The sequence below is a fragment of the Choristoneura fumiferana genome, chromosome 24, assembly GCF_025370935.1.
Source record: "Choristoneura fumiferana chromosome 24, NRCan_CFum_1, whole genome shotgun sequence".
NCBI classification, from domain to species: Eukaryota; Metazoa; Arthropoda; class Insecta; order Lepidoptera; family Tortricidae; genus Choristoneura; species Choristoneura fumiferana.
In genome coordinates this window covers 5,860,260-5,878,246 of record NC_133495.1, presented here as the reverse complement: position 1 = coordinate 5,878,246, position 17,987 = coordinate 5,860,260, and the positions used below count along the sequence as shown (strand labels likewise).

Sequence of the window (17,987 nt, the reverse complement as noted above, 5' to 3'; positions counted from 1 at the left end):
TTGAGCTTTTCTTGAATAAAATTTTTCCTTTAACTTCATTTTAATAAAATTAGTCTTTTTTACTACAAAATTTTAACTAAACTTCATTTTTAGACGGACAACAGCTGACATTTGCCAATTTTGACTTTTGATATATTGACAATTACAAATATGACAATGGATGGTATTGGTATTTATTGTCGGTCGGTCGCAGTCGGTCGGTCGCAGTCGGTAGGTCGCATTTGGGAGAAAAATCTTAATCTATTCCTTAAAAAAATGCGAATGTTAATTAAAAGATTGGTTTCTACTCACAATATATCTTTCGTCCGGTTAAGTGCCTTGCGGTTCAGCTCCAGCGATGCACAGAAAAAGCCCGAAGAAGCCGCAAAAGGCGAAGATAAACCAGACGACATCAAGAAAAGTGAGGTTACTTCGATGCTATAGTGTTTTAAACACTTTTTTTTCAGCACAAATAATATATTGAATACATATTACGCATTCTCCGACCAATATTGAGCGTATTTTATTTTAATTTTAGATATCGTGGTCGAAAAATATGGTGGTATTACGACGATAAACATAGATCGTCAGAAGACTCGTAACAGTCTCGACGAGGATACTTTGCGGGAGATGGAGGTGGCAATAGACGCGTTTGACAAGGATGATGAGGCCAAAGTGCTGGTGTTCAACGGCGAGGGCGGCTCTTTTTGCTCCGGGTTCGATATGGATGAGATGGGCACCAAAGGATACAATACTCTGAAAGATGCCGCTGTGAGTAATTTAGGTGTTATTATTGTTTATATTTTTCCAAGTGTCTAATACCCACAGCAAAACTTTGCTTAGGGTAGGACTACATCAATTGGTGTCAATTAGTGAGATCCACCATGGACTATGATTTCATATGCTAATTAAGACAACCATAGAAAGTCTGTACTAAATTTCAGTTTTCTAGAAAGGGATGGAATGCACTTTATTTTCAACAGACATTGATGATTTTATATCATTTGTTTTATTTTCCAGGTTTTCTTTTACATTTCATTTTCTAAGAGAAAATTTGTGTTCCTTGCATGTTCCCTATTGTCATTAAATTTATTTATTTATTAATGTGACAGCGCCGACTACTCCGCCGCCCACTGTGTGACAAGCCCACAATAGCTGCCGTCAAAGGGTTTGCGGTGGCAGAGGGCTTTGAGCTGGCTCTAGCCTGCGACCTTCGCGTCATCGAGGACACAGCTGTACTGGGGTGCTCAGGCAGACGGTTTGGTAAGCAATGCAGACGATAATTGAATTGTTTGAGAGAGAGAGCAAGAGAGAGAGCGAAAGAGGGAGAGCGAAAGAGGGAGAGCGAGAGACAGAGAGAAAGACAGAGAGAAAGAGACAGAGAGAAAGACAGAGAGCGAGAGACAGAGAGAAAGACAGAGAGCGAGAGACAGAGAGAAAGAGACAGAGAGAAAGAGACAGAGAGAAAGAGACAGAGAGAAAGAGACAGAGAGAAAGAGACAGAGAGAAAGAGACAGAGAGAAAGAGACAGAGAGAAAGAGACAGAGAGAAAGAGACAGAGAGAAAGAGACAGAGAGAAAGAGACAGAGAGAAAGAGACAAGAGAGAAAGAGACAGAGAGAAAGAGACAGAGAGAAAGAGACAGAGAGAAAGAGACAGAGAGAAAGAGACAGAGAGAAAGAGACAGAGAGAAAGAGACAGAGAGAAAGAGACAGAGAGAAAAGAGACAGAGAGAAAGAGACAGAGAGAAAGAGACAGAGAGAAAGAGACAGAGAGAAAGAGACAGAGAGAAAGAGACAGAGAGAAAGAGACAGAGAGAAAGAGACAGAGAGAAAGAGACAGAGAGAAAGAGACAGAGAGAAAGAGACAGAGAGAAAGAGACAGAGAGAAAGAGACAGAGAGAAAGAGACAGAGAGAAAGAGACAGAGAGAAAGAGACAGAGAGAAAGAGACAGAGAGAAAGAGACAGAGAGAAAGAGACAGAGAGAAAGAGACAGAGAGAAAGAGACAGAGAGAAAGAGACAGAGAGAAAGAGACAGAGAGAAAGAGACAGAGAGAAAGAGACAGAGAGAAAGAGACAGAGAGAAAGAGACAGAGAGAAAGAGACAGAGAGAAAGAGACAGAGAGAAAGAGACAGAGAGAAAGAGACAGAGAGAAAGAGACAGAGAGAAAAGAGACAGAGAGAAAGAGACAGAGAGAAAGAGACAGAGAGAAAGAGACAGAGAGAAAGAGACAGAGAGAAAGAGACAGAGAGAAAGAGACAGAGAGAAAGAGACAGAGAGAAAGAGACAGAGAGAAAGAGACAGAGAGAAAGAGACAGAGAGAAAGAGACAGAGAGAAAGAGACAGAGAGAAAGAGACAGAGAGAAAGAGACAGAGAGAAAAGAGACAGAGAGAAAGAGACAGAGAGAAAGAGACAGAGAGAAAGAGACAGAGAGAAAGAGACAGAGAGAAAGAGACAGAGAGAAAGAGACAGAGAGAAAGAGACAGAGAGAAAGAGACAGAGAGAAAGAGACAGAGAGAAAGAGACAGAGAGAAAGAGACAGAGAGAAAGAGACAGAGAGAAAGAGACAGAGAGAAAGAGACAGAGAGAAAGAGACAGAGAGAAAGAGACAGAGAGAAAGAGACAGAGAGAAAGAGACAGAGAGAAAGAGACAGAGAGAAAGAGACAGAGAGAAAGAGACAGAGAGAAAGAGACAGAGAGCAAGAGACAGAGAGAAAGACAGAGAGCGAGAGACAGAGAGAAAGACAGAGAGAGAGACAGAGAGAAAGACAGAGAGAAAGACAGAGCGAGAGAGAGAGAGAGAGAGAGAGAGAGAGAGAGAGAGAGAGAGAGAGAGAGAGAGAGAGAGAGAGAGAGAGAGAGAGAGAGAGAGAGAGAGAGAGAGAGAGAGAGAGAGAGAGAGAGAGAGAGAGAGAGAGAGAGTGAGAAAGAGAAACATATCATCTATCTATACTAATATTATAAAGAGGAAAGATTTGGATTTTTTGATGTTTGTTACAAATTAACTACTGGACCAATTTAAAAATTCTTTCACTTAAATTATTCCAAGACCACTGAGATTCGCGCTGTCATCGTTCATCCACCATTACGTCTCATATTTCGTTTTCTAGAATTTTTTAGCGTACAACGGCAAAAACTACTAGACACTGGCAAAATTGTCCTCCGATGGACAGAGCCATATTTTTTTTAAAGAAACAACAAATTATTCCAAAGTGCCATAGGCTATATTTATTACCATAAAAATGAGGGTAAGGAGGGGAATCCGTACTAAAACTTCAATAATGTGCCTCAAAGTGTAAAAAGTTGTCATAAAACATCTTTCATCGCATGTGCTGTGGAAACTATTGATGATAGAACAAAAAAATGTTCTAAAATATTAAATAATATATCAATATCTACACAAAACTTAACGATACCATATGTCCAACTATTGTAGTTATGTCACTACAACTACTTTTTTACATTTTAAAAGTTGACTGAAATGCCGACTAACATTGGGCCATGTAATCTATACCTTTCTATTAATCCTTACCCAAATAAATAGTTTCATATTCAAGACAGTTTCAATACGTGTAGATTACTTTTTGAATTATTTAAATCGGACGTTCCATTCAAAAGATATTACGAATTTAAAAATATCAATCTAACCAAAAAAATGCATTTACTTTATGTTGCCGTTGACGCGGCCCGGCTTCGCGCGGGTCGGGTGTTTTTTTGGTAAATGGAGCTGAAAAATGTGTGTGAAGTGCGCTCGATTCGAGACCATTTTAGAGTTCAGTGCCCAAAGGGTAATAAAAACGGGACCCTATTACTAACACTCCACTGTCTGTCTGTCTGTATGTCACTAGGCTGTATCTCAAGAACCGTGTTAGCTAGACAGTTGAAATTTTCACAGATGATGTATTTATGTTGATGCTATAACAACAAAAATACTAAAAACAGAATAAAATCTATCTGTCATCGTGTAATAATTAGCTTTATCCTAGTTTATTTATTTATTTGTGGCTGTTTATCCCATTGCCCATATTTATTTTAGACGTGTTTTATACATATGTACATACGATAATGTGTATGTGTAGATGTGGTTTTTTTTTCCTTCTTTCTGTAAAAAGGTTGCCTGGTAGAGATCGCTTAAGCGATAAGACCGCCTATTGCTTACCTTGTAATTTTCTCTGTGTACCTATTTTCTGTATTGCTTACTATTTCTGGTGTACAATAAGGAGTAATTGTATTGTAAAATAAATGTTTAGGGGTGCTCTTTACGACAACAGGTAGTTGCTTGAAATATTCACAGAATATTAATTTGTATTTTCATTCAATTTAAAAAGAAATAATTAAATTAAAATAGAATAAATAAGGGCTCCAGTACGGCAAACGTGTTTTTTTTTCGATTTTTGCTAATGTCTAATGTATAGGTATGGGAGCCTTCGTGCGGGAGTCCGTCTCGCACTTGGCCGGTTTTTTTTATTTTGACCGTGCGAAGCCGGTGCGGGTCGCTAGTTACTTATAATACACAGAAATATACATATGATATGCCATAATGTAGATTTAAATCATTTAATGTCCACAGGAGTACCATCCAGCCTGTTTGGTGGGCGCCGCCTGACTTCGCTCATCGGTCTGTCGCAGGCGTTGGACCTGCTGATGACGGGAAGACTGATCTCAGGGGTGGAAGCCAACCAGAAGGGGTTAGCTGCCAAAGTCACAGCCACTGGCACTGGTATGGCGTCAAGCAGCTTACGAGTATAGCGAATTACAACTTAATTAGTTTGACAGATCAGAGCAAATTGGTTGTGTCAAACAGACAGACACATATCGACGGGTGACTGACTCAAACTCGTAAATGAAATTTTATAACATTTTAATGACCATTTTAGATACACATTTTGAAATAAATATTCCAATTTCATAAAATTTCATTTATAAGGTTGAGTTATACCCGTCTACCCGTCTATATACATATATAAGGGTGGAGGCAGACAAGCGAAATGTTTGAGCTGTGAGTCGCGTATTTTCGGTCGCGTAATTTTCGTTTCATACAATGTGCGCAACTCATGTCATTCAAGTATTACGTAAGCACCGAAGGGGGGGGGGGTCTTTGCTTTGATTATTTTTGATGACATGAAGGCCTGGGGGGTGTAGATGGTGCTTACGTCAGCAATATTTATTTATATCCTAAGAGTGCATAAGTTACGCTCGTCTAGCTACACCCTAAGAGTGCATAAGTTCCACTGCTCTGCAAAGGCTTCTTTTGCTCGCTTGCCTATCAATGAGGGCTACCGTTTTCGCGCTCACCAGTTGGCGCCACTGTAGACAAAGGTCCTGCCTGCGTGAAAACAAAATTTACATTTAAATATATTTAGGGGCTGTTTCACCATCTATTGACTAGTGTTAACTGGCGGTTAGGTGTGATGCCGTCTCTATTTGTTTTGTTCGAATAGACGGAGACGGCATCACATTTAACCGTCGGTTAACGCTAATCAATGGATGGTGAAACAGCCCCTTAACATCTTAAAACGTATCATAAAAATATTGTGCATGCCAGTGTTGCGTAGTTCCGTTTTGTTTGAAAGAAAAGGGAGGATAAAGGTTTCCGATAGACAAAACTGTCTCAAAATACAGACATTCAATGCCCCGTACCGCATATTTGCCATAATGAATTTAAGGTTTTGCAAAATATTCACAAAATTATCCTAATTCTAAATAAACCCGCGTAGCTCACCCAAAACAGTGACATTTGACATTTCGGAGACCTCTCGCTATACTAGCGCCTCTAGCGGCGAATTCATACGCGATAGCCCTCATGTGGGCTCCTGCCATCCTATGTGATGCATTTAGGTTGGTCCTATCTAAAAAGTTCTAACCTGCAAAAATTGCTTTCTAACTAGGTAATCAAGTAATGTTTTATGTCCATGATAAACACTATTATTTTTTGGTATTATTGTTAGCCTATTCTACTCTTTCCCATTGCTAAGCGAAGGCCTCGCCCCCTTCCACTACCTCTCTACCTCTGCAGTAGAGTAGACAAACAAGGGCCAGTCCTTCAAGAAGTAGTCCAGTTCATCCCGCCATCGCCGTCTAGGTCTGCCAGGTCGCCTTTTCGAGTTGGTGGTAGTTCACTCGGTGGTTATCTTGGCCCACAACTCGTCCGGCATGCGACAAGCATGGCCAGCCCAGATAAAGTTACCATATCTCAGGTTTTTGAGTCTTTTCAGGATTTCGGCCGGATTTTGAAAATATCAGGAAATCTCAGGATTTTAAGAATTTTCAATAAAATAGAGGGTGTTTACGTTTTTATTTTAAAGAAAAAAAAACTTATTTATACATAATAGACTATAATTGGGAAATGTTGTGACCCGCGTGAACTGAACATGACCGCCGAGGTCACAATATTTATAATAATAATTGACTTTTTAATTTGCTTTTAAAAAACGCTTGCAAAAAAATTGCGACAAATTCTCAGGATTTTTTGACGGAAATCAGACTTTTTCTCCGGACTTTTGAATTTATCATCTGGTAACCCTAGCCCAGACACTTACACGCCGTTCGACCTACAAGATTACTTAATACTTACCCCCTGTTTCACCATCCATTGATTAAATTTATCTGACGGATAAATGTGATGCTGTCTCTGTTTATTTTTTCGAATAGACGGAGACGGCATCACATTTATCCGTCAAATAAAATTAATCAATAGGTGGTGAAACAGCCCCTTAGTATTTTATATCATTCCAGCACTTGGAGAATCGATAAAGCTGGCTAAATCCCTGGTGAAGTTCCCCCAGAGCGCTCTGATGATGGACAAGTTGGCAGCAGTGAACTCGCAGTTGAACCCTAACAGTGATGAAAGTATGCGGGACGAAGCTATCATGCAAAGTTTGCTCGGGACTGCTCTTGAAGACATCAAGGAAGGAGTTAAGAAGTTCCAAGATGGTGAGTTGTATTTTGAACAAGGATTATTCGTTTTTTACCCCTAACGCAAAAAGGGGTACTATAAGTTTGAAGTCAAAGTGGCGGCGTAGGGTAGAGTTGCACCCCAGGCGGTTTTGTATGTAAGTAGCTAGGTACAAGAGATGGCCGGACCGCCCCCTCCGCCCCCCTTTAAAAAATGACTGCCAAGTTTCTTGCGGCAAATTTGCGGCGGTGGTTTAAAAGAAATACGCGTAAAAGTGCCCATTGCGGCCTATTTACTGAATAAATGGTTTGAATTTGAAATTTTAATTTAAGCCATCACTGTACCAATGTCTGTCTGTCTGTGGCATCTTAGCTCTCAAACGTATGAACCGATGTCGGTGCGGTATTTTTTTACGTGAAAGCGACTTCTTTTGCGGTTCTTAGCTATGTTTGATAAAAATTAGTTGAGCTGTTTTTGAGATATTCAACTTTGAAAATGGCAATGTCGGAGGTTTTTTACTTTTCTAATGCTTGCTACACACGTAACGATATATCGTAGCGATTTCAGACTGTGCAGATAAATCGAACGTTCCTAGTGCCTCCACGCGCCTCCGATATCGGTGTCGATCGTCAGTTCTCAGCAGAAGATCACGCAAGAATCACGTCATCCACGATGGAATTTACGATACTAGGCCTGGTTGTGTTTGAAGAAAAAAATATTAATTATTATATTCGTCATTAATGATATAAAATAGTCTTACTCGTTTAAAAATAAACGTAAAAAGTGCTAGAGCAACAGCAACCAGGGCAACCACTAATGCCATGTACAAAAGATCAGATCACAATCAGGGTTACTATACTCATTGCTGCGCGCTCGTAATGCCGAAATGATCGCCATTCCACCCACGACGATAAAACTGCGCAAACGAAATCGACAGCGATTTATCTGATATAAATTGCAACTGCCACCGATGTACGATAATCTCCAACGATTTGTCATACACACGATCGATAGTTTGCACAGATTAATCGCTACGATATATCGTGCGTGTAGCAAGCATAAGTGTATCTGTGGCATTGTGTCTCCCAGATAACTTTTTCAACTACAATGGTCCTTATAGCTTACCGTTTTTACAGAATATTAAATGTTTTTATCTTTCATTTATTATTCTTTCCTCTAGGGCAAAAGGCAAAGCTTTTACCATACCGCCAAGTCTTCGTTATGTTTTTTCCTCTTCTTGATAGGTTAACGCTTAGTTGAAATGAAAATATTTAAAATTCATGAAAATTGTTTTTATATTCGACGCTTCGGTAAAAGCAAAGGTATCAAGCCCATAATATTACTAATATAATCTTACAGGGATCGGAAAGCACGGCAAATTCTACAAACTAACAGAAGTACCTCTTCAAGATTGGGAGCTTGAAAACAGTGTCGAAGAGACGGTCGTAAAACTAGGTGACGATGAAAAAGCACCCGACGGCAAGGCGCCAAAGTAATTTGGAACATGTATCATCACGAACTTGTGTTGAGCTTGTGTGGAACTTTGCTGTAGTACCTACTTATGTAAGAAGAGTATATTTGACACCATGCCTCGTTGGGTATTTATTACTGGTTAGAGAGCCTGACTAAGAAGCTTTAGGTTCCGAGTTTGATCCGGAAATCTTTGAATGAAAACGAATGTTTATGTTCTTGTTTTGAATATTTTCTTTTGACGGTCGGTGACCACTTCTGCATTTGGCCACCTCTGCATTTGACCACTTCTGCATTTGACCACTTCTGCATTGACCACTTCTGCATTTGGCCACTTCTGCATTGACCACTTCTGGATTTGACCACTTCTGGATTTGAGCACTTCTGGATTTGACCACTTCTGGATTTGACCACTTCTGGATTTGACTTCTGGATTTGACCACTTCTGGATTTGACCACTTATGGATTTGACCCCTTCTGCATTTGGCCACTTCTGCATTTGACCACTTCTGCATTTTGACCACTTCTGCATTTGACCACTTCTGCATTTGGCCACTTCTGCATTTGACCACTTCTGGATTTGACCACTTCTGGATTTGACCACTTTCTGGATTTGACCACTTCTGGATTTGACCACTTCTGGATTTGACTTTTCTGGATTTGACCACTTATGGATTTGACCCCTTCTGGATTTGACCACTTCTGCATTTGACCCCTTCTGGATTTGACCACTTCTGGATTGGATCAAATGTCAAACGATGACATTATCTATGCCTATAAAAACAGTACCGTGACTGACTGACTGACTGTCAGACAGACAACGCACGGCCGAAACCCTTTTGACCGGGCAAAAGCTATATTATTATTATATATTTTTAAAACTGCGGCATATTTCAGACCTTGCTGTTGTGTCTTTAGTAATTTGAAAGCCTCGTAAGAAAACAGTTTTGAAACTGAAACTTACGGTTCTGTAGACGGCCGAAAGGAATAATACAATTTGGACTTTCTTCACTATAGTAGAACATAAAGTGAAGAAAGACGTGTTAGAGAAAAGTGGAAGGAAAAACAACAAAGATATTCTATGTTAATTAATATGGACAAATAAAATGTCATCACTAGACATGAAATAAACTACCCTTAGTATAAGAAACAAATCTCTTTGAATTTGCATCAAAAACGTTTTAAATTATTTTATCCGTAACTCCATCTTCAACAACATTATCCTGCGATTCATAGATTGGAAGAGTTCGAGAGACGAGTTGGAGAGACGCACGGTCAAAAGGGTTTCGGCCGTGCGTTGTCTGTCTGCCAGTCAGTCACGTACTGTTTTTATAGGTATAGATAATTATAATTAAAAATAGATAATTTGATCCAATCCAGAAGTGGTCAAAATCCAGAAGGGTCAAATCCAGAAGGGGTCAAATCCAGAAGGGGTCAAATGCAGAAGGGGTCAAATGCAGAAGGGTTCAAATCCAGAAGGGGTCAAAATCCATAAGTGGTCAAATCCAGACAGTGGTCAAATCCAGAAGTGCTCAAATCCAGAAGTGGTCAAATCCAGAAGTGGTCAAATCCAGAAGTGGTCAAATCCAGAGGGTCAAATCCAGAAGTGGTCAAATCCAGAAGTGGTCAAATCCAGAAGTGGTCAAATGCAGAAGTGGCCAAATGCAGAAGTGGTCAAATGCAGAAGTGGTGTCAATCCAGAAGTGTCAAATCCAGAAAGTGGTCAAATCCAGAAGTGGTCGTCAAATGTCAAATGCAGAAGTGGCCAAATGCAGAAGTGGTCAAATGCCAGAAAGTGGTCACCGACCGTCAAAAGGGAATATTTAAACAATAATATATACCTAAGTACAATCTTCACTCATTGCAGCTTGTGATTGCTGTTAACAAACATACAAGATACTAATTTATTGAATCAGGCGTTACTTTGTGGGGGTCCATATCAATGAGCTACAAACAATTAGTTGCCCGAGAACGTGAGTAGAGGCGCTAGTGTAGAGAGAGGTCTCCGAAATGTCAAATGTCACTGTTTTTGGGTGAGCCACGCGGGTTTATTTACAATTACAATAATTTGTAATATCTGAAATTAATTATGGCAAATATGCATTACGGGGCAATGAATGTCTGTGTATTGAGACAGTTTTTGTCTTTCGGAAACCTTTGCTCTCCCTTTTTTCCGAACAAAACGGGACTTCGCAACCCTGTGGCTTGCTCGATATTTTTGTGGCACAGTTTTAAGGTAATATTTAATTTTTTTTTTTTACCAAACCACCGACTAAACAGTGGCGCCAACTGGTGAGCGCGAAAACGGTAGCCCTCATTGCAATCAAGACCGTAACGTTTATCGAACCTCACGATACTAACGCCATCTAGCGATATTCCACCTGTCAAGTAGTCTTCATTGTTTGTAGTTCATACAAGATACTGTCAATGTCTGTGTTCCACCCTGGCTCAAGACTTGTTCTCTATAACCTAACATAGTTTTAAGGTCTATTAAGTTTTTGTAAAGTATTTTAATCTAGTCGTTGAGCTCCGGTTCTCCGTTTGTTATATGAGTGTAGAAATGAGTGCGAGGGAGTAAACAAGATTTGTTTTTCCTGTACTTGTGTGGTTGTTACTAATTATGCCTTTGATTTAACCTTTGAACCCCTTCATTGCGGCATAGATAATATATTACTACTATACTATACTAACTTGTAACTGTAGTTAGCTACTTAAGATATTTATTTGTGATTGGTTAAATAACGAAATGAGCCCATCGCAAGCAAGACTGTAATGTCAAACAGACTTCACGATATTACCGCCATCTAGCGATGTTCAAGGTCACAGCTCATTACAGCCACCAGGCACCCGACCAGCACCGCCTCGCCTCGAGCGGTTAGTATCTTCATATGTATTTGTATGGGTATGCGCTCACTACATCGACTCCGTAGCGTCACCGGATCGCCTCACTCGGTGACTGCCCGCTGCTCGCCCATAGTGACTACCAAGAAATTCGTGGACCACGCGAGGTCCACTCGTTGTCAACGCGGCGTCCACCCGTGGACTACATGTTGAGAACGAGTGGGCACCGAAAGTCGAGGCGGTGCTGGTCGGGTGCCGGGTGGCTCTAACGAGCTGTGACCTTAAGTATTTATTAAGTCATATATAATGTACTATAACTATGCCGCAAAGGGTTTATGCCGCCTATAGGCATATCTGAACAGTATTGCACAATACATCAAAATGCTCTTGAATTTTTTATTTGTTGATTGATCAGAAAATTTTGGTTGTGCCAATAAAACTATCAATAATTTTAAAACACTTGTTTTATAATTAACACCCGATTTTATTTTTGCTGGGTTACGGTTACATGTAATTAACAGGTTCCCTGTCCCATGAGGCACATGTGCCTCATGCGTGACTTTACTGGTACATGAGCATGTGCTTCATAGCCAGTGATTTAAATAATAAATTTTATTACGTATGATGGGAGGCCTGTGCCTGTGCTCTGCAGTGGGACGTATATGTATTGGCGGGGATGATGATTACGTATTATATTAGGAATATTATTTTTATTGTTGAACCACATTTAGATAACCAATGAAATTACATTACTCATTACTATTGGGACGTGTCAAAAGACCGTGCACATTGCTTCGGGACAGGGAACCTGTTATTAATTCGTGTACTACAACTTACGTGTAGTTATTTTTGTCAGTCAAGCCATAAGTCGTGAGTGTAGCTGGCGCGTGGTAAATCGTGCAGCGGCCTAGGTTTGCTCTGTACCGACACAAAACAGAAAGGTACAGAAGTTAAATCTCATGTATGTACTTCACTTTTCATACCTATGTTCGGCGGGCGCTTTAGGGTTGTCAACTATGGCTTGTGCATAAAAAACTATTGTGGTAGTGCCACTCGTATCTAGTTATTGGATTTATTGATGAGAATGAAACGGGAAGAATGGAAATATAAATTAATAATAACTAAAATATTTTAATGTTAATGTCATTGTTATATTATAAATTTGTTACAGAAAATATCTTATGACGATTTCGACATTGGCGAAATGCACGATTATTATATTTTAGTGTAATAAATTCGCATTCTCCATTACTGCACAAAAAAACTCACAGACGCGTGTCTCAAGCGGATGGCACTGGTCCCAAGTCCGAGATTTCGTGTCTGTGTGCGTTGTTCGAGCGCACTCTGTATGTAGATTAATTTTGTACCTTATTCGTTTTGTGGTACCGACCAGTGTTTAGTCTAGTAGCACAGGAATTCTAGGTTCCAGCAGCTAAAAAGAGTGCTGGGTGAGAGTGAAGCCGGTCACCCAGGCGATACCGTTCTGATGGGTCACGACACAACACGACAGATAAATGTGAACCGGGCTTTAGTTCTACTTGCGTTCACGCGACCCAAGCGAAGTTTAGTTATAAATAAAACTCAAATTCATTTAAAAACCTTTATTAGCATAGCATTCAGTCATCCTGCGCACCCTTTTGTGCCTGATACTTGTAGTGCAGCTCGGAGCAATCCTCGTTGGAGATGTTGACCCAGCCGGCGCTGTTCATGTGGTAGACGCGGATGATGCCGCCGGAGTACGCGTCGCGGTGCGTCGCGTGGTAAATCGCGCGACGCCCGAGCTCTGTATAAGTCAATATACAGATGTAATGACTAACGAATAATGTTTGCCTTCGTGAAAATTCGGAACACGACTATTTCCGAAGGGTGTAGTTAATGTACGACTTGTTAATGCACGGCCTGATAATCTGTGCTTATGTGCACGAATTATCATGCCGTGCATTATCACCCCGTACCGAACTAGCAGGGAACCAATAATGTACGCGCAATAATGTACGACGTGATAATCCGAAGCATTATGACTTCTGATTATCATGCCTTACGATTTCCGTGATTGAAATAAAAAAAATACCTAACGAAGGGCGAGAGCGCCCTTCAACCTAACCCGGCCGGGTCGGATCTACTCCGACTATATCGATCTCGCTCGCTGCGCTCGCTAGATCCACGGCGAAAAATGTCTATTCATTCGAATAGATTTCATTCAGATTATCACTTCGTACATTACAGCGCGCGCAATATTTTGTACGTCCTGATAATGCGCGACCATGATAATGTACGGCATGATAATTGGAAGCAATAATGCTTCGGATTATCACGTCGTACATTATTGCGCGTACATTCCGAGTTGTACATTATTGTTTCCCACGAGTTTGAACAGGGCCGGATTTAGAGGTCTGGAGGCCTTAGGGCAACAAAGGAGTGGAGGCCCTCTCCTAAATCCGACCCTGACTTTGAAGTATATCACACTGAAGATGTTAAAACCCCCACCATTAAATTATATAGCGCCCATGAGTACCAATAACTCAGAGAATTATTGGTCTGTTGCTGACCTTTTGATTTGAATGGTATCAAATACCAATGGGGTATTTCTCCATACCTTGTGCCTCGACATCAGTGAGGTCCCAGCGGTAGCCAGTGTCGAGCACTCCGAAGGCGTACACGGAGCCCGAGCCCACAGAGAACACCTTGCCCGGGGTGCGAGTGCCTTCGCTGTCCACGTAATATAGCTGTGCTCCCTGAAACAACATAATCATCATTACTCTAAGAAAACTTTTCATATAATTTTCGTTTTCTAATAACTTTGTTCTGAAATTCATTGCTCGTTTACATAGAGCCCAGCTCAAGCTAAGACTGGCACCCATTGCTAAATTCTTTAGCAACCCATGATAATTTTAAGCTTAAACAACTTGTTTTTAAAATTTTGATTATTTTTATTTATCATGGCTGGCCTATGTTCACCAGCACAGTCAGGGGAAGATGTTTGAAGCCTCGTATGTACAGTCGAGAGCTTATGAAGGAAGCGAAAACTTCAACATGCTCTTGACTGTACACTTGAGTGTCAATATTGACAAAAAATAAAGGCAGCAGCCTCCACTTTGGCGACGCCCTTGTTTGGCACAAGCTTGGCTGTGGCCACCGATGGCCCCTCGTGGCCCCAGTACTCACCCGCTTGTCGTAGCCAGCCAGCATCATGCCCATATGGCTGTGGCCACCGATGGCCCCTCGTGGCCCCAGTACTCACCCGCTTGTCGTAGCCAGCCAGCATCATGCCCATATGGCTGTGGCCACCGATGGCCCCTCGTGGCCCCAGTACTCACCCGCTTGTCGTAGCCAGCCAGCATCATGCCCATACTGAGCCCCATGCCCTTGTAGTTATACACCATGTTGGCCATGAGCTTGCTGGCAGCGGCCACTGATATCCGCTCGCGGTTCCGCAGCTCGTACAGGCGGCACTGCTTGGCTAGCACGCGGTCCCAGTACACGCAGTCGGCAGCGCCGCCCGCCAAGGTGCCTGGGAACAGAACACTTATAGCCTACACTTGCTGGCGCGGTTTACATGGAGCGGGTGGAAACCTATTGAAAAATAGTATGAACAGCGCTAACAGGATTGCGCGTGCGGCGGATTTTACCTGTACGCGCGCCCGCGAAGTGCATCCACGCCAGTTAGTGTAGGCCTTTAGACTATGGTCTCCTATTTTATACTATAAGCGACGTCTGATGTCAGCGTCAATGCTCCGATCAACATCTGTACGCAACATACAGTCAAGGGCAAAGATATTGTCACAGCCAAAGTTACAAAAATATGTATAATACTGTTATAAATGTTATAATGTCTACGCATTCAAACAGGCCTCATGTATACACAACTTTATGCACTTAACATTAAGGCTGTGTATACATATTTTTGCAACTTTGGCCGTGTCAATATCTTTTCCTTTGACTGTACAGCATCGGCGATTAATACGTCTGTAGTGAATCCTATCAATAATTTTTGTCTTTTTCTTCAGTAAATCAATGCCAACGAGTGAAAGAGATTATAAAAGCACATTTCTATAATAAGCATCTGGCTTTAGTGATGTAATCTAAACCACTTTTGTTTTGTTTTGCATTGGCTATCAATGTTTCATATAAAATAATTTTAGAGGATTTGGTAGACTTACCAAGCAAGTAATCATTGATCTCGACAATCTTCTTCATGGACTGTGAGCCAATGAACTGGCCGCCTGTGGCACGGGAGTCTACAGCTAGCAGAACTCCACCCTATAATCACATTTGTAGGTACTTAGAGATACTCAAAAAATAGAATGTAACACAGTAAGTAAATATGCTTAGCTGGATTATGTGTGAAGGTAAAAAAAGACTAATAATTGTAAAACCAAAACCTGTTTTTAACAAGTTGTTTTAACATATTTACTGCCAAGAACCCGATAGTTGGGTACCTACTCTGTTTGTAGGCAGTTTTTGCTGCAAGGCTGAAAATGCTACTATTGGTTATAAACATACATAACACATAGTGATATGTGGTGGCGATCCTCATTTTGTGATATCTTGTCTACTAGTGACTTTGTTACAACATAACAAAAAAAATCTAAAAGATAGTCTTGAATCATGTTCACTGTGGCAAACACTATCAATTTAAACAGACTAAGAGTAAGAATGACCTTTTTCTGTCTCATAAGAGTCTTAAATTTTTATTATGCCCTTAATAGAGCAGATGTTTTTAACCGGTTTGTCATGTGTATATTTTCAGGTATGCCCTGATTGCCACAAAATGTATACTGCATTGAAATCATGTATAGCTATTTTAATGAGAAAATAGTACGAAAACAACTGACGCATGGCGTGTGCGATTAATAACCCTCCGCAGTCCATTATGTTAAACATATTATGGGTATACCGTACGGAACCCTCTACGCGCCAGTCCGACTCGCACTTGGCTAGTTTTAACTGGTGTGCCGTGAAACTTTGAAGAACGAAAACTATGCCATTTAAAACCAAAAGGTTGAAAACGCCTGTAATAGAGTAATGTAATGACAAGCTGTCCTGTTTTTGGTTATAAATCATGACTCCACACAAATGAAGCTCCAAATTATCGAAAGGTAAAATTTGCTTAGGATTTTAGACGCAATATACGAAATAATAACAAATATGCAGGACTTACTTGGTACCGAAATCCTAGAGTAGTAGTTCCATGATCGAAGTTAATTTTGATGTCACGACCGGTCTCATCCTTCGAGCTGAACTGTGCTAGCGTCTGTGCAGGCTGGAGACAGCAAAATAATTTGAGTAGGTGTATAAAGAACAAAATAATAGTTAATTTCGGCAAGTTAACCTTCTTACATTGTGAAACGGAGGATTGGCGAGTTGAGCACTGTGGGCGAAGTTACCGCTGTATCCAATAATGTCATTTTCGAACGATGAGAGCGAGTCGATGGGTTTGAGATTGACTTTCTCGTCTAAACGGCAAAAATCAGCTAAAGCCATTATTAAATTGTAGTAAAGCGTAAACTGTTGGATGACAAGCGAAAACTTCGAATTTGTTTTGTTTGACAGCTCGCTCGTGTTGCAAGTGGCAAATAGGAAGGAAGGAACTAGCGACTTGCCAGGTTTTACTGGGAATTTCTTAAAATGATTATGTAAAATATTGAATTTATCTTACGATGAAACATAAGCCATATTTAACAAGTAAACTTACTTAATATAAGTCAACGTAATCCTGTTAACTAAGTAATTATTTTTTTGCAGCGCCATCTATGCAACAATATTATAAAACCTTTAACTACGCTACTCAACAACAGATGGCTAAACCTTAGATACGCTACAAATATAAACTTTTATTTACTACTCACCCATAGATGGCACGTCAAGCTCGTAAAGTTCAAAATACGGACTAAGTTTTTAGTCGTGCGTGCACCGTGTAGAAAAGAAAATTAGGTGAACAAAAAGTAAAAACCAGGCGCCAAAATTTAAAATTACAACCTATAAACCAATTCCCACCAGCAATAGGGCGTCACAGCCACGTTTGATCCATAAAGGCTACTAATTGATCGTTCCAATTCAACCGATTTTCGAGAAATCGTTTGGAGCAATAAAAGCCTTTGGAATACAAAGTATATCTAATAATGGCGGTTACAACCTATCATTACGCTATGAGTCAGAATTAACCGATATAATCTTACTGGCGTTCGACGTCTAAACTCTGTCATTATTGGCAAGCGAAGATGCACGATAGAGCGTAGTTTATATTGGGCTTGATAAAAATATCTGTGTAATTTATTGGTTAGATAGTTAGATAAACACTGAGCAGTTGGCAGTTATGTTGTTTGAATACGTAAGTTTAAGGTCTAACTCCATCGATATGTCGGTGAGCAACAAAAGGACGCTCGTAAAGAGGATGTGTATTGGTCGTCTCAATTTATTGCAGCTCAAATTTGTGGTTTTCATGTCTTTATCGCCCCTGGCATTTCGCTACAAGTGTTGTAAACAACATTCCAATAAATATTTTTAAAATCGCGTTTATCTCTTAAGTGAAGCAAGGAAATCACAAAATGTACAGTCCAGTGCAAAATATGTATCTATTCGAATCACTCAATAAGAGTCCGCGGGGCATATTTTTGAAACTTTGAATAAGTTTATATTTTTACACTAGAGTGTGCCTTAATTGTTACTTTCATGTGTCTTAAATAAGCATACTTACATGAATCGAATTGTAAAATTGGGTTAAACAATCAGTACCTATAAAATTACATTTCTATTTTTATAATACCTTATTATACCTTATTGCATTTACTGGTTTCCCGC

General features: G+C 40.4%; 2 protein-coding genes across 2 annotated transcripts; one reads left to right on the top strand and one right to left on the bottom strand.

Moving 5' to 3' along the window:
- The first annotated feature begins 188 nt into the window (after nucleotides 1–188).
- LOC141441459 (probable enoyl-CoA hydratase) lies at nucleotides 189–8,579 on the top strand. The gene is made up of 6 exons (XM_074106208.1): nucleotides 189–400; nucleotides 518–750; nucleotides 1,092–1,242; nucleotides 4,551–4,700; nucleotides 6,716–6,913; nucleotides 8,235–8,579. Exons 1-6 carry the CDS (start codon nucleotides 256–258, stop codon nucleotides 8,369–8,371), a joined length of 1,014 nt encoding a protein of 337 aa, XP_073962309.1. The 5' UTR covers nucleotides 189–255; the 3' UTR covers nucleotides 8,372–8,579.
- A 4,193-nt stretch (nucleotides 8,580–12,772) lies between these two features.
- Prosbeta5 (Proteasome beta5 subunit) lies at nucleotides 12,773–16,762 on the bottom strand. The gene is made up of 6 exons (XM_074106357.1): nucleotides 16,527–16,762; nucleotides 16,348–16,449; nucleotides 15,347–15,446; nucleotides 14,504–14,697; nucleotides 13,783–13,921; nucleotides 12,773–12,969 (listed from the first exon to the last, which is right to left on the bottom strand). Exons 1-6 carry the CDS (start codon nucleotides 16,668–16,670, stop codon nucleotides 12,803–12,805), a joined length of 846 nt encoding a protein of 281 aa, XP_073962458.1. The 5' UTR covers nucleotides 16,671–16,762; the 3' UTR covers nucleotides 12,773–12,802.
- Nucleotides 16,763–17,987: the final 1,225 nt, after the last annotated feature.

Coding starts and splice junctions, on each gene's coding strand:
- LOC141441459 (XM_074106208.1), top strand. CDS start 256: ATGCGAATGTTAATTAAAAGATTGGTTTCTACTCACAATATATCTTTC. Junction 1,243..4,550: donor GTGCTCAGGCAGACGGTTTG/GTAAGCAATGCA, acceptor TAATGTCCACAG/GAGTACCATCCAGCCTGTTT. Junction 6,914..8,234: donor AGTTAAGAAGTTCCAAGATG/GTGAGTTGTATT, acceptor ATAATCTTACAG/GGATCGGAAAGCACGGCAAA.
- Prosbeta5 (XM_074106357.1), bottom strand. CDS start 16,670: ATGGCTTTAGCTGATTTTTGCCGTTTAGACGAGAAAGTCAATCTCAAA. Junction 16,450..16,526: donor CCAATCCTCCGTTTCACAAT/GTAAGAAGGTTA, acceptor TGCTGTCTCCAG/CCTGCACAGACGCTAGCACA. Junction 12,970..13,782: donor CACTGATGTCGAGGCACAAG/GTATGGAGAAAT, acceptor TGACTTATACAG/AGCTCGGGCGTCGCGCGATT.